At 36.0% G+C, this 17,337-nt stretch overlaps 1 protein-coding gene across 15 annotated transcripts in view; it reads left to right on the plus strand.

Moving 5' to 3' along the window:
* rbfox1 (RNA binding fox-1 homolog 1) overlaps positions 1–17,337 on the plus strand; it is a 257,018-nt gene that overhangs the window by 218,118 nt on the left and 21,563 nt on the right. For all 15 annotated transcript variants that reach the window (XM_084399705.1, XM_084399704.1, XM_084399701.1 and 12 more), the window contains 5 exons: positions 2,823–2,966; positions 3,652–3,705; positions 4,609–4,701; positions 6,320–6,380; positions 8,318–8,371. In XM_084399705.1, coding sequence (XP_084255831.1) covers positions 2,823–2,966; positions 3,652–3,705; positions 4,609–4,701; positions 6,320–6,380; positions 8,318–8,371 — 406 coding nt within the window. The remainder of the gene's footprint in view (positions 1–2,822; positions 2,967–3,651; positions 3,706–4,608; positions 4,702–6,319; positions 6,381–8,317; positions 8,372–17,337) is intronic.

The following is a 17,337-nucleotide window of genomic DNA, read 5'->3' on the forward strand; positions in this document are numbered from 1 at the left end:
GGCGAGACACGGCAGGCAAAAACATCGTTTTTTTTTTTTTACTGGTCAATTTTGAGATTTTTGGAAATTTGTCTTCAATAACATGTCTTCTTTCAGACTTGTGGTGAAAAAAAGTCCGAAATACACATTTAGGTCTTTATTTTATTACACTTTGTCTGTTTGCGTCTGTAGATTTCTCATAAATTCAACAAAAGTTGGCATTCTTAAAGGCAGGGTAGGTAGAAATGGTCTAAAAATTCTATTTTTCAAATTTGTTTAAACTTTATGTACATATCAATACATAATTAAAATGTAAGTACTCTGAAAAAGAAAGTATCAAAATCGAGTGTCTGTAGACCTCTCACGACTGTTTTAAAGACATCTCATTATTTCCATTCACTCCACCCCCTCATTTCTGTGCTTCTTCCAAAGCCACGTCCCCAAAACACATGAACGCGCGACTCCGACCGCTGAGCTAGAGGACGCATTATTTACCTGAGACAAGCGGAGGGGAAGGGGCATTTTTTTGCCTGGTTTGCCTTCACTAACTGCATATGCCGGTACTGTAAATTTAGATTGCTCTTTCTCTGCCATTGTTTTGGTATTCCTAGGTTCAGTGCCTTCTTCTTCTTCTTCGATAGATTTTATTGGCAGCTTGCAAACATAGTGCATTACCGCCATCTACTGGACGGAGGTGTGATCAGGTTCCGTGCCTCTCGCACTCCTCAAATCAAACGGTCGCGCGCAAGTGGGCAGGTGCTGTGTGGCAAAAGGGTGGTTGCCATGGTTGCGAGAGAGTGACAGTCGCCTAAGCTAATCCTTTGATTCGTCCCGAATCGAAATAATGAGCTGTGTTTAATACAGATTAAACGGTCTAGAGTCACTTGATTTTTATACTCTTTTTGCAGAGTTCTTACATTTTAATTATGTATTGATATATATAGAAAGTTTTAACAAATTTGGATCTTTAATTTTTAATAAATCCTACCTACCCTGCCTTTAATCAACATGCTGCTCCATGATCTCTGCCGTAGTTAGGAAGCTCTCTCTCTCTCCTGTACAATCCTGTCAGATCCAAATATGGTCATTTCCTTTTTATCAGCAACCAATCGTGAAAGTAAAAGGACTGAATGCGCAATCTTATTGGCTGATGATAAATCTTTAAAGCCCGTTTTCTCAAAATGACTTTTCTCTCATAGCTACTCCAAGTCCGAAATCTCCACTTCAGTAGCACCTATATACATCAGACTTGTACCTAGTTATATTATGAAGACATTTACAGAGGGATTTGTAAATATATTATTCCTAGCCTGATTTATATAACATTTTATTCCAAAAAAGGCTATTGACAGTATTTTCTGATTTACAGGATAACAAAAGTAGATATCCATAAATCCCTCTGTAATTTTTTTCCCCATCTAATATGTGAACACAATGAAAAAATAATTTTTAACCTGGCTTTATCCAATACTCAGATTTCGTTTTTTTAAAATATATGCAAATTATAAATGTTACCCTATTCACCTGTAGTGTCTCGCCTTAAGTAAATAATAACGAAAATATAATAACATTATAAGTGAGTAAAGGCTTACATTTTGATCTGTTCATCACACAAAGATAGCATGTGACTTCAAAAGGGTATACCCTACCTTTCAAATAAATTAAAATGTTCAGCAAGCGTGCATTAAATTGATCATAAGTAAACAAAAATATATTTATTACAAAATATATTGAAAACAAATGCTGTTCTTTTTAACTTTCTTCATCATAAATCCTGAAACAAAACAAAAAATTACAGTTTCCACAAAAATATTATGCAGCATTGTTAAAAGTGTTTTTAACAATGATAACAATAAGAAATGTTACTTGAGCTGCAAATCAGCATTATTATGATTTCTGAAAGATCATGTGACATTGAAGACTGGAGTAATGATGCTGAAAATTCAGCTTTGACATCACATGACATTTTCAAATACATTATAAAATAGAAAACAGTTCAATTTATAATGAAATAACATTTCACAAAATGTCACTTATTTTAAAGAAATTGTTACTGTTTATTATAATACTTTTGGTTTAATGCTGCTTTTGCATCCTTTTTAAGGCTTCCTTATTCAAAAAGGATCCCTTTGAAAAAAAAATCATGATTGCAGAATTGTAGTTTTTTTGTTAAACTGTTCCTTTATGGGCACAAAAATGCCATTTGGAAGTCGCCCAATGACACACAAATGTACACATTGGAGAAAAATAGAAAGTAAAGTCTCCCAATGCAATACTCTCTCTAGCTAAGTCATACAAATACAGTCAGACAGAAACACACACACACACACACCCAGGGCTAAGCCACTTTCTCTCCCAGGCAGCAGTCCAGGCTGAGAGGCACATAGTTGCAGGGAGCAGCCAGCAGTCATGCGTGGCCAGAGAAAGCGAGAGAAAGCAAGATATAGTGAAGCAGCCATGTCATATATCACCCACAGCTGCCACCCACTGCCCCAACCCCTGCAAACACCGCATTACAAACTACGCCTCGTTTTGTGTGTGCGTGCTCTACATATGTTTTTCGAATCTGCCTGAGAAAGTGAACAGGAACAGGTGGTGAAAGTTTTCAAGAGCTATGTTGTTAAAACAAAGCTTTGGGTCTGGCTCCATGGGAGCGCCTGGAGGTACAGGCACGATAGACTGTACATTCTGACTGCAGCACTGCGAATGGACCAAGCCGAAAAAACACCTGTGTGCAAAGACAGCATCTTCGCTTGTTGAGTTTATTTACAGTTGGCGCATCAAAATTTGCCGGTCTGACTAACTGATATTCCCTGATTTCTTTCCCTTTTCCCCTCTTACAGCAGACAGACGATTCAGCACAGACAGACAGCCAACAGCAAACACAGTCATCTGAAAACACAGAAAACAAATCGCAGCCCAAGAGGCTCCACGTCTCTAATATCCCCTTCAGGTTTAGAGATCCAGACCTCAGGCAAATGTTTGGCGTAAGTACCAGTTTTCTCTCTCTCTTTCTCACAGTGCAGACAGTGGCCACGCCAGCACAGGTGTGCGAGGGGTGTGCTAGCGTGCTGTCCTACTGCATGTCCCATGATATTCGGAGTTTGGGTAAGATCTGCGATCTGGGTCAAGTTTTGTTTTGGTAGCTCCATAGGGCATAACTGAAGGATTTATTTGAATAAAAAAAAAAAAAAAAGCATAGTTTGGGGTCAGTAGGATTTTATTAATTTTTTTACATAAATTGTGGTGACAGTAAAAACGTTACAATACATTTACATTGTTAAATAAATGCTGTTCTTTTGAACTTTCTATTCATCAAAGAATCCTGAAATAATAAGATATTAAGCAGCACAACTGTTTTCAACAATGATAATAAATATGAAATGTTTATTTAATAAACAATAAACAAAATGTTTTTACTATTTTAAAGTTTATTGCTTTTAAATTGTAATAATATTTCACAACGTCACTGTATTTTTAGCTTTAAACAACTCAATTTAAATAAATATTACTTAAACTTTCAAAGAATTTGATAATAAATGATCCATTAAAATTAAAACGTGTAGCTTGATGCACCTAGATTAAGTAAATGTTTTTGAAATCAGACAGTGAGTTTACATGTCGAATCAAGTTTAGGCAGCATGTCTGATCTGTCTTCTGTTCTCTTTCCAGCAATTTGGTAAAATCTTAGATGTTGAAATCATATTTAATGAACGAGGATCAAAGGTACGTGTGTGACTTACTTCCTTTGCATGCTCATATTCTTGGACCAATCAGAACAGTGCAGTGAGTTTAGAGGCTTAAATGAGCATCGTGTTTATTTAAAAAGGGAAAGAATCCAATGATGAATTAGTACCTGTATTGTACAGAATAAATGCTTGTTGTAGTCATGTTAACGTATGTAATGCAATCTCATATCAGCTGCTGTGCTAGAGTTATTAGTGCCCTGTTCAATGGAGTGTGTGGAAATGTGTTTGGCACTTGTCTTTGTTCTGTTATGGTGTCAAATGAAGAACATTCTCCACTGAGCTCCGTAATTGACAGCGTTATTCAGTGTTATGACACTTTGCATCATTCCTGTGCACAAACAATTTTCTTTATTGAAATATGAATTATGTTCTTCTGTTCCAGCTGGGGGAGATAATGATGCATGTTAACAAGTTCTTTAGTTCACAATCCTTTATCATTCGTCTTATGAGTTGTTTTTTCTTTTGTAATGACTTTTCTTTATGTTGCATTATAGACTTTAAAATGACAGTGTTTATGTTATTCCACTTTTCTCCAATAGATTATGTTTACTCTAAGACTTGTTATTAAAGGTACACTATTTTGTTTGCTTTTGTTTTTCTCTTTTTTTACACTTACGTTCTTAGACGTGCTATTGTATTCCATTTCTCCTTAGAGGTTCTAACAGAACCCGTAAATTATCGTTAATCTCGATGCTTTGCATGGTGCAGGAGAAAAGAGGAGGAGAAAGAGAGAGGGGGTAAATGCAGCAGTAGCAGCAGCAGCAGCTGTTTTTGTGTGTGAGAATGGCAGAGGTAGAGCCACAGTGGATTTCTTGGGTGTATGACTGAATTAATAATGTGCATGTTGTTCTCCCCCCTCCCCTCTCCCACCTGCATGCAGGGTTTTGGTTTCGTAACTTTCGAAAATAGTGCCGATGCGGACAGGGCCAGAGAGAAATTACACGGCACGGTGGTAGAAGGTCGTAAAATAGAGGTGCATGTAACAAATATTTCCCTTCTCTATTGTTTTTGTTTTATTTTATTCATTTTTGTTTGTTTGTTGTTGTCTTTCTTGTTGTTATCCATAATTCTGTTGTGTGTGTCAGTGTGTGCCTCACTCTCATCTCACTATTTTAGACGCATCACTCGTCTTTTCCTGCGTGTGCTCCTCTCTCTTTCCCTCCCCCCCTCCCTCCCTCCCTCCCCCCATTGTATCCCTAATACGTTTCAGTTATTCTAAGATTTCAAATCAGGTAGACCACGGTGCTCGCGTTATCTAATTGGTTTGCTTTAGTTGGCATTCACTTGTTTATTCGATTCTTTTCTGTTCTTTTCTGTTCTTTTTCATAGCATATTTTTGCTTAATAAGCAGATGGGTGCAGCAAGTCATCAGGCAGAGTGCAAACAGCATTTGTGTGATGATAGCCAGAGGCCTTATTGCAAAGTTGACGAGGGATCTGCGCTAAAAGCGGCCCGAAGCCGGCAGCGTTTGTTAATGGCCTGAAGACGCTGCTATTAGAAAGGGCTGCTCTCAGACACAAGCCTTTTAAATGACACTTACTTCACAGTCTAGAAGAGAACTGTTGTCTACTTTACAGTCAACGACAGTGGCCATCCTTATAGCCGATTCACATTTAACAGTTGTGCTTTTTTTGTTTGCAGCTTTTTTATTTTCTATTTTTAAGAGTTATTTTCGGATGTGACGTGGTGCCATCTTTCAGTAAGATGTTGCCTATTTTGCCTTCTCATTTTCCCCCCTTTTCCAACGGTAGCTGGTAGGCCCCTCACCAAACTCAGTAACAATACATACACACGCGGGCGATGGCGGCGAATGGTAAGTGGAGAGAGCCATCTGCCATTTCACGAACTCCGCGCTGATACCTCGTGACTGTTTTTTGACTTGATGTTGAGTTTCTTGATGCTGTTTTCTCTTGGTACGCGTGTTACTTGAGTGAACACTTAGCTTCCTGAGAGCCTCTGATTGGATTGAACTGAATCGTGCGCATCCTACTCAGATTCTGAACTCCATGATTATGTTAAATAATGCACCCTCTTTTTATATCCTTTGTTAGCTGTCCTTTCGGCTTGAATGATTTTCTTTCGTTATTACTTCTTTTTATTTTCCTTTCTGATTATTATTCTTGTGATGAAGCACAAGGCTCTTGGAGTGTTGAATGCTAAATGTTGCTTTGTTTTCCGACTGTACCTCAACTCTGAAGGTTTAGTGTATGTTGCACAATGCCAAACTTTTTGTTTCCTTCCATTCCTACGCTCCCGTGTTTTTTCTTTTAACCTAGTCGTTCCCTCTCTACTGCATGCCGTCTCATACTTGATGCCTTTCGTTTGTTGAGTGCATTTTGTGTTTCTGTTTTTCTTTACTCCATGTACTCCTTCAACGTGATCATCATTTGATGACGCATGCTGACGAGTCTTTTTATGATGAGACTTTTGCATATATTTTCTTTGCTTTATATGTATTACCACTTTTCTTTAACTGTTTGTTATGATCAATAATCATTTTGAAAATCTTCAATGTAATGCATGCAATATTTCAATATTTACAGCCTAAGCCTCAGTATGGTTCTTGCTCACACGTTCCTGTTTGTACTCAGGTAAACAATGCAACAGCACGGGTAATGACGAATAAAAAGACCGTCAACCCATATGCAAACGGTAAGAACAAGTTCACTTGACATTGACAATTAATTCGTCTTTTTTGTGATTTAGTAACTCTTTCCCCACCATTGAAGGAAATTTCTTCAGAATTTAAAAATAATGCATTAAGCTAGAATAAAACTGTTTTTGTTTTGTTTTTATATATTGCAAAATATTCTGGGGGCCATGAAACTTGGTGAAAATGGTATATGGAAATGAAAATGGAAACCTTTTTAAAAAACGCTGGTGGGGAAAGATTTACAAAAGTAGGTTGTTCCTACTTTTGTCAGTATATGCAATATTTTGAGTGTAAAATAACATAATAATGAAATTATAATATTTTATATCATTAAATTTAACTGTATCATTTGATACACCTTTGGGGTTCAAAAGTTTGAGACCATAAGTAAAAATGTTTATATTTTGTATTTTTTGTAATTAATATGCTTTTTTTCTTTACAAATTACATCAGTAAAACAATTTAAGCAAAATGTTGACTTGATATTTATTTAACATTTCCCCCCCCCCCAGTGTTTTTTTTTTTTTTTTTAGTTGCCAGCCACCGCCAGCATTTTTGATAATTTTCACAAAACGTTCATGGTCCCCATAATATTTTGTTGTATGAAAATCTGAACATGCAATATATCAAAAGAAAGAACAGAATCTCTGCTTAAAAAAAAAAAAAAAATAATAAATTCTAGCTTCATGTATTCTTTTTATTAACCCTTGAATGTGGTTAAGTTTCATTTTAAAAAAAAGAAAGAAACATTTTGTACAAAAAGCTGAGAAATTCAAGGAAACAAGGAGGCTCTTGAGATCAGGGGAGTGAGGTTTACAATCACAGCTCTTACTAGCTTGCCTCCGTTACATAAGCAATGCTTCTATTACTTGTTTCTGCTTCTTTTTCGCCTGTGTTTTGATCTGGAAATGATGTACTCTTTCAGAAAATGCGTAATTGCGCCACCCCCTAACGTATAACATTAAAAACATGGATTGACAGAAAATTCCGTCAATATTCCATCAATGGCGGAAAAAAGAGTTAATGATAGCAGCATGATTTGAGAATAATCCAAAGAGCATCTTGTGCAGATCAATGTCACTGATTTACTCATCTAATTAACAACCTAGAAATAGTGCAGAGCCTTAAATATTTCATATTCGTTTAATGTTTATTTACATGCTTTTTTAAATCATTATAATCGGTTTATTTCAAGTTACATTTTGAATCCCATTTTTTGACCACATCAAGTGGTCTCATGCTTTGGGACCCCACTGTATATATTTACATTATATACAGGACAAAGTTTAGACCTTATACCGAGTATGCAACTTCACAGACAGGAAACTTCACAGTAACACTTTACTTTAAGGTGACTTAGTAATAACAGTAAATTATGCATAATTACAAGTAACTAAACCCTTAGTACATGTAGTTAATTAATATTACTCAGTGCTTATTTGAGTTATTACAATGGAACTATATCACTTTCCAATAAAGTGTAACCAACTCTACTGTTTTATTCACAATCTAAAAAACATGTAGCCACAGACCCACAGATTGAAACCAGAGAAGAAGAGTGCTTGTAATTGTCGATTTTCTGAGTATACTGTGAACATTTTTTTCACAGCAGTTCTCTTTTCTAGCTTTTTAGATCAGATCTCAGTTGATATCACAGGGATTTTCTTTTTTTTAACTTACGGAGGACTTAAACAGACAGGCCATTTGTAGAGGTTAGAATTAGAGAGAAATCTGTCAGGCCACTCAGGGCTCTATCCTGGCTCTAGATGACAGTAGTGCTTCAGTGTGGTCAGCCCTCTACTGACATCATTACACATGGGCCTGGAGATTGTAGTTAACCAGAAGCCAACTCTTGTGAAGGATCAGATGTAGTATTCTCGTAGTGCAGACCGAGGGCGGCTAATATCAGATGGTCTCCCTCTCTTTCTCTGTCTAGGCTGGAAGTTGAATCCAGTCGTGGGTGCAGTCTACAGCCCAGAATTCTATGCAGGTGAGTGGATCCTCATTTCAAAGAAACTGGCTCTGTAATGCATTATATCTTTAGCAAAAAGAATGCATTGGGAATGCATATGTGTTTTTTGCTGGGTGGAAAAAGGTGTCATTGGACAATATCAGAAAAATAAAAAAGTATACATTTTTTATGAATTGATATATTTATAAATGTAGAACTTCTCTAAACTAAAATGGATCAGCTTTGTTTGAGCGAATGAAATACAGCATAATATCGTATAATAATAAATACAATCATATTACTATGCTTCCAAATAAATCAATAAATAATTTGCAGAAAGCAACCCTGTAACACAGAGGGTTAAATGCATTTGCATTTAGGGCCAATGGGCAGTTTCACTAATGTGCTTTGTGTGTGTAAAAAAAATTCTCAACCCACATGCCCTGAATCCTCCATTTATGAATGCTGCAGAGGATATGAAATGGCAAATTACTCAGATACCAGATATGACCATTTCACATTCCTTTCAAATAGTGTTTTTCTCTTATGTTATTTTATTTTCATTTACTGAACTTACAGTGGCTCCAAAAAGTACTGGACAGTAAAAATTAATGTATCTCATTGCATTAGATAACTCATTTGATGAAAAATGTAAGCAAGCATCGCTCATTTTAAAGAAAGAATGATATTTGGTAGTTAATGTTATGAACTACACCTGTGGTTGCTCTGCTAAGACATCGAATAAATTCAGCTCAGAAATGTTATTACTGAGAAAATAAATCATTTGTTTGTAGTGCAAAGAAATTCCAACACTTTAAGTGTCTGGGGTCTCTGTCAGTACTGTTAATTGTTTGGTTAGGAATAACAAACAGAAATTTGAAACGGGTCGGTGTTTAGCTGCATTTTTGATGAAGGCATAGTTGTGTGCCTGCTGGTTGGAGGTGTGTATAACGGGTGACCTTAATCTACGAGCTCTGGCATAGGCTTGAAAGAGCTGGCAAGCAGGAAGTGATTATTCTAATCACCCAAAGGGCCTGTTTCACAATGTTTGCTGGTCTATTGGCAAGAGGCTTCAAGACGCCATTGTCACAACTGCAAACACGGTACACATCTTTGAAAACATAATCCAGCCAGCTTCCAGACCCCCAGGGCTTCATTTCATTTTATGGGCCTTTGAAAGCGAGCGGGCCTCATCGGTTGAAAGACAAGCTGGACTCTTTTTCTCTCGTTTCCTTCGGTCATCTCCTCCTCAACCTTGGCCATCCAAGCCTCTGACCTTCCCCGAACATCATTACCTTCCCCATTATATGGGAAAATATCGAGATTTTATGATAATAAGAAGAAACGAGAAGGCAAAAATTTCCAAGTGATGGTTAAATCTAATTGTCTGTCGACGCAAGGGCATCAAAGGGCTGAAATATATTTCATAAATTAAAATCAATATTTTCAATTTCTCCAGACAGTCGTTTGCCTAATTCAGCGCACATTCTGTTAATTACAAAATGGCTCATTATTGATTTGCTTTCGTCTCACCTTTCAAGTGTCCAAACAGCCCACATTCCATTAAGGTGCGAGTGTTTTGTTCATTCCAGCGATCGCTGTTTCTTTTTCTTTTTTTTAGGCATCTGTCTTAATTATAATTAAAGCATCGTTAATACGCCCGAATTGTGCCGATAACGGAAAACGCCTTGAATCCTTTCGTTTGCCTAAAGACTGAAAATAGGTATTGGCACATTGCTGCTTAGATTGCAAATGGAGAGACTGCACAGAGCGATTGAGTGTGCCGTAGAGTTTGAATTGTGATTAGTAAGCTTGAAAGTTAGCTATAAACAAATATCCTAAAGGACCGGGATGGAAAAGGAGCATCTTTGATTCATGAGAGGTTCGTTTCTCGCCACTCGAAGCTTCTCTCACCTGCGGCAGGCTGTTGATTTAAGATAGCTTTGATGTTCATTAACAGTTCTCTGGCTGAGGGAAATGAAAGCTATCGGCAGAAGGCTGAGGGATGACCAACGTGCCAGACCCCGCTTGTCTGCCGGACTGATCTCTGATTAAGTGTTACGCCTGACGGAGATTGGGCGGATGTTTGAAAATTAGACTTTCAGCAATTTACGTCCAGAGATTATGCAAATGCACGCCACCTCTGACCACAGGAAATTTGTGAAAATCTTCGCCAAAGAGGCACGCAAATACACTCTCTTTCTTTCTCTATTGCATGCTTTCTTTTAGGAAATGAGTTCACACATATGAACAAGGTTACAAAGATGCAGCTCCAGCAATTATTTTTTAGAAGCCATATATACTGTCTGATTACACATGCACTCTTAAAAAAAGGCAAACATATAATGGTGTTTCTCCAACTGTAGGCACTTTTAGCAGACACACTTTTGTTTGGACATATGCATCTCAAGAGAGTTATGTCGTGTTTCATCACATGTGATGGAAATGTCCTTTTATGTGATGGAACAAAATGGCCAACTTCATGTTAAGGTTTATTTCATAGTTAGCATTTTTTGTATTCTACAGTAAATACACACAATGAAATAATATTTTTACAAGTACATTTTTGTGTAAATGCATCACAATAAAAAAGTGATATTTGTTTGTAGTGCAATGAAATTAAAGTATTTTATATGTTTGTCCGAATGGTGACGAATACTTGTTTGGGTCTCTGTCAGTACTACAGAAATATCAGCCATTAACGCTTTAAAACCGGATGTGTCGTCGACGACACAGCCAACCAAGCTGTATTCATGTCACTGTAACTCTTCAACCGTTTGCACTATCAAAATAATTCAAATAGTTCCCGATCATGCGCTTTTCGCCAATATACGGCTTATTACGGTAATGTCATGCTTTCCGTCTACAAATGACAGCAGCGCGGGATGGAAGGATTTGAACAGATAGATACGAAGCGCGGCAGGTTAGAGTGTTTTGGATTGCATAAAATAATAAAAGAAACAAACAAATACATGGCGAAATAAGTGTTAGATAGCAGAAGAGGGGATTGGGATGATTTTTAATGAAATAAAAATCCTAAATGAAAACTGTGCAACCCAATGTCACAAAAAAGACTTGTATATATGTATTATAGGTCATTTTTCAACTTAAAAGTGTTAGTTTCTTTCGTTCATGATTTTTTCAGTTTTTTTTCTAAATAAAAATCAGTACATTTACTCTCGTTTTTTTTTTTTTTTTTGTCTATTTAAATTCTATGTACAAACTCACCACACACAATAATGGTCAATAACTGTAATTTGTTGAAAGCTTATCTTTTTCTGAAAAAGATGACACCTTGCACATGAAGATAGCACATTGTTTTAGAATTTTACAGTCAAAAAATCTAATTATGTGAAAAACACCTATAGCTTCAGGTTCTAAAGGGTTAAACAAAATTTTAAAATAAAGAATTTCACACTTCACGTATCATTTCATCAAGCATCACTGACACTACTGTCTGTAACCAAAATTATTAGTGTCAGAATTGGTTTTGTGATAATGACAGACATCTGATATTTTAACACAATACATCTATTTTTTTATTTTATTTTTATCTTTGGTGTAGATTGTTATAGTTTTAAAGATATAATTAATATTTTTATGATAAATTTCCACATTTAAAGATTCCTCATATGACCCAAAGAAAAGTTCAAAGTCTGTTTGATTTAAAATCAACCCCTGAGACATACAGTAAGTTGAAGAAACACATCCATAAGACTAAACACCACTCAGACTATCACGTTTCTCTGACGGCACACACACATGCACATTCATATATTGACCTCAATTTCTCATCATTAATGTTTATTGGCAAATAAATAATTAATCACAAATTGTTAAACTCATTTCCTTAAGTGAGAGGAAAGGAAGGGCGACTTCTCTGTGCCCAACATTCAGATTATTGAATTTTCCGAAGAAACAGACAGGCTGAGGGAGTTTCCACCATATGAACTGAAATGGAATATGGTCGGTCGTAATGATATAGAGGGTCATTTGTATTGACTGACAGTTTCGCAGCGCTAATGTTTCAGTGTTTTAGTATGACATCACTGTCCTTGCTCTCTCTTTGATTGAGTCCTGACTGAACGAGAGACAGCGACCGCCTCTGGCACTTTCAACATTGCTGGGCTTTTTTGAACTCGCAAATACTGAATGATAAGTTTGAAAAAATGACGTGCAATTAACGGAGTGCGGGAGAAGAATTTGAGAATTTTCAAAAAGGCAGCAGCAAAACGGAATGAATTTGTGCAGATAGGCTATCGTGGAAGACAACAAGCGGATTTTAGCGGAAGGACGAAGCGTTTTAAAGAAGAATGAAAGTACTTTGGTGGCGGCTTCTGTGTCGTACAATGAACGTTTGAGATTGCATTGTGGGAAGAAACAGTATGAAATGACCCTGACTTGTGTACAGAGGTGTTAAAAAAATGTACATTCATTAAGACTTGAAACGTGTTTCAAAAGACTGCTCACAGTGAGATTACATACATTTGGATTATAAAGCTGGGGAGGGCTTGTAAAGAACAGTGTACGTGAATAGTGACTGTCTACTTACATTTAAATATATATATATATATATAAGTATGTTTTTGAAAGGAAAATAACTGCAAGTAAATAGGGATGGGTAACAGTGGTCAACTATCCAACAATTCACTAGCTGACTAGTAATTTTTTCATAAAATAACACCCCCCCCCCCCCCCCCCTTATTTAATTTATTTCAATTTATTTCAATTAATATAATTTTTTTTTTCTTAATAATTTGAATAATGATCATTATTTATTTTAAATACTATCATTTTCAGAATTATTTATTCTTTTATTTTTGATAATTTCAGACTTTTTATTTATTTTATTTTATAATTATTTATTGTATTTAATTTTTTATATATTTTTTTTAATAATTCATCCACCTTAAACTATACCACTCATTTAAACATACACATTACAGTGGTTTATCTTCATAATGTGTTTTTGCACATACATTTAAATTTTCTTTTAAAAATAAATATAGATAGATAAGTCTTGTTCCTATAGCTCTCAACAAACATGAGTATTTCACCATAAATCACCACAAGCTGCAAAATAATCTGTACACAATACACAATGCATTACATTTTATATTATCTGAGAGCTGTGAGATTTCTCGAATCTCAAAGCGGGTCTTGTTTATATGCGTTCATAAAAGAGTCTCTGCGGTTTGCTGCACTGTGTAAGGTTGCAGAGTGAGATGCACAGGGCAACCTGAACCTCCTGCAATGTTGCAGCCCACCCGTCAACCGCCCCTCCCCAAAACACTTCCCACACAAAAGCCAATGAGAGAAATTATTGCTCTACAAAGCAGTTGTACACTTTTATGGCTTTGATGCGGAGGCTACCTCCCGTCGGCCAGAGCATCTGCTTGACTGTAATCGCTCTCAAAGCAATAAAACGGACTAGCTCTCCTGTGCATCCCCCTGGAGCTCACTGCTGCTACTCACGCTCCCATTTCTCATTCAGCGCCACTTACTCTCTCTCTCTCTCTCTCTCTCTCTCTCTCCGTTTTCATCTAGCCCTCCACCCTTCATCGTTCTAAATGAAAGTGCATAGTCTAAGTTGTTTATCCTGTAAATATTCAGGCTAAATACATCTCATATTTATTTTCCTCAGGACACATTCTACACATCAAAGTGAAGCTCTTGCAAATATGCAAACGTGTATGCAGCATATTTCAAAAATGGCTGTCAGATGGGCTGCCTGCAATGGAAGGAGGGAGGAATACATGTGACTAATGAATCTTCATTGCCGTTTTAAAAAAATGCTGCATTAATGTTCCATTGTAGCAATTTCAAAGGCATTTATCAAACTCTTGAGTTGTTTGCATCATCTGATTTTTGTTGTTTAGCCTCCTAATAAACCACACACATTTAAAGAGATGAATAACATGTAAATTGAATATATATATATATATTTATAGCCTATATGAAATACATGCTTTGATAATTCAAATTAAATTATATGTATTTATATCAGAATAATTTATATGTTAACATTAGAAATATCACACTTCAATGGTAGGAAGGTATGTCTTCCTTCATTTTCTTAAATATAATAAATTGGAATGTATAATGTAGAGTCCATTTAGCTGTAGTTCTCTCTTTAATATACTAAGACAGCTGTGGTGCACTGCGTGAAAGCGAGACATATCCAAGATGACAAAGAGTCAAATGGAACAATCCTTTTCACATTTCTACATCACGCAAACCCCTTCCTTAAATCTGAATTTTTTATTGTCTAAATGAAAGATTCAGTGCTCCTATTAGACATTTATATGATCTTCCTTTGAAAACCTGTAATGTTAAAGAATGAAGCAGCTTTCACAAACCCCCTCTCTCTTTCTTCCTCTCAACCATTTCAAATTAAGCCTCTTAAAAGTCATTTTCACCACCGACGCCCTATTAAACTTAATGATCATTTAACAACAATACAGAGCGCTCTGTTTTCACCCAGCCTCAGAGGTCTGTATGTCTCCTGTAGTTTGCTTATTACTCATTGTTAGAGTTTTCGGCTAATTGCAGGTGTAAATGGAGGTAGGGCACCATTCCTCACAGCTTATATTAGTTGAGACTTGTGGAATTATAGTTCATTTGGCAGTGTATTACACGGCTCTCTGGAATACTTGATTCTGATTGGTCAATTGTGGCATTCTGCAGTTAAATATTACATTATATAACTGTATCGTTTTTGACCGCCCCTAGCAACACTTGTTTCATCTCTTTTATCATAGCACCCTGATAAAAATCATTATGCGGTGAAGTAAATACTACAGAAAAAAAAAAAAAAAACTGTAATTTCTACCTGAATAAGTTTTGAAAAACAAATTATGTATATAAATTCTATATTATTACTCAATTTAAGCTTGTAGAAATGAAAGTGTAAGTATCAACGTTATTAAATTAAGTAAAACCTACTCAACTTTCTGATACTGGTGTTCCCATCATGAATAATTGGTTACATTTTTCATTGTTTTCCAGCTGTATTTACACAGTTTTAACATTGCTTTTGTTGTTAGGTTGAGTAATTTACTGTTTTGCGACAGTCCATTTCCTACTCAAAATGACACATTCATACTCAAAAATGATCCAACAAATGTTACAGTTATTGTGTATTGTGTACCAAGTATTGAGTTCTCTGTGTTCTGGAGGGTACTTCTATTATGTAGATATGTTGTCTACACAATATCTACTGTATTATTTACTTGTATGTAAAGCATACACTTTAAAAGCATGGCTTAATTCAGTGTTATATTGCTTGAGTAAAATGTACTTGAAACAGAGTATTGAAATTACTCAACAAACTTCTATATTTCTAAAATCTTTATTTTTTTAAACTTATTTTCTTTGTTAATTTTACTTAACTTAGTTAAGTAGATTTTACTTAATTCCATACATGAAATTTACTTGCAGAAGAAAAATAATTTACATTTTTACATTTTTCAGTAAATCTTTCTTCTTACATATTAAAATAATTTCAGTACTTCAATACTTTGTCCATTTAGTTACTTATTTCATACAGCAAGTAGCCATGTAATCACCCTGACAGGGGTTTATTTTGCGATAATGATCGGCTGACTGTCCTAGTCCAAGGTTTTTAGTTTTACATGACTATATTCTCCTCTCAGACTTTTTTGCTACTGCACCTTTAAAGGTCCTGTTCTTCGTGATCCCATTTTTCAAACTTTAGTTAGTGTGTAATGTTGCTGTTAGAGAGCATAAATAATACCTGTAAAATTATAAAGCTCAAAGTTCAATGCCAAGCGAGATATTTTATTTAACAGAAGTCCCCTTTCAAAGCCTACAGCGAACGGCCGGTTTGGACTACATCCCTCTACTTCCTGCTTTAATGACGTCACTAGAACAGTTTTTTGACTAACCTCCGCCCACAGGAATACACAAAAAAAGGGGGCGTGGTCTTGTTGCGCTCCCACGGAGAAGAGGAAGAGTTGCGTTTGTCGATAAACCTATACATTGATGTTAGGCAGTAATAATTTAATGTGCAGTCACGTAACATTCAACTTTTAATAAATAAATTATTGTAATGCATGGCAATGATTTCTTTTGCACAACATGGCAGCTTTTAAGGCTATATTCATGGTGAAAATAAAGTGTATTTATATAAAGTTGTTTGGATGAAAACAATTTCAAAAGAACTATACACAACAAATTATTTAATTAGGAGGTGTTACAGTACTTTTTGTATTTCTTTGCAGCAGATGTTTTCAACCTCCGTTGGCATTTTGTCACAGTTACCACATGTACACCTACAGTATAAAACATACATTACTAATCAAAACTCGTGCTCACGTGGAACTAAGGTAGGAATAAACAATGCACTTATTTAAAAAAATTCAACAACACCATCGTTAATTCGACAGACGGACAAAACCATATACCACAAGCTTTTATAACAGTTTGTAACATTTAACATTACAATTTAACCAATTCAAGGTAACAGCCAAACGTAAATAAACAGCTTACCATTGTGAAACATCCTGCAAAAGTCGTGCTTAAACAGGTTCTAATCGATCCTCTTCATCTATGTTCTCCGGGTCTGATTCCGGCTCAAATTGATAAGGTAATATTAAAGACATGTTTACAATATCACTGAGCGCATGCATCTCCATGTTATGGTAAGAGGCGTGACCTTTCCGGACAACGTGCGCTAAGCTGCTGTCGAATCACAACACAGGAACCGCTGGCACAATCAGAACTCGTTGCGTATTTCTGAAGGAGGGACTTCATAGAGTCATCAGCCCGTTTTTAGGACAGTGAAAACAGCGGTATACAGAAAAGTAAATTGTGTGAAAAATACTGTGTTTTTTTACACGCGAAACATGAACACATGTTATATTGCACACTGTAAACACAATCAAAGCTTCAAAAACACAGGAAAAACGAGTGAGGTCGTACGAATTCGTACGAATTGGTCGTGAGATAGTGTTGGTATAACTCTCTTTCTTCTGTAATTGTTC

The sequence above is a fragment of the Rutilus rutilus genome (assembly GCF_951802725.1).
Source record: "Rutilus rutilus genome assembly, chromosome: 1".
NCBI classification, from domain to species: domain Eukaryota; kingdom Metazoa; phylum Chordata; class Actinopteri; order Cypriniformes; family Leuciscidae; genus Rutilus; species Rutilus rutilus.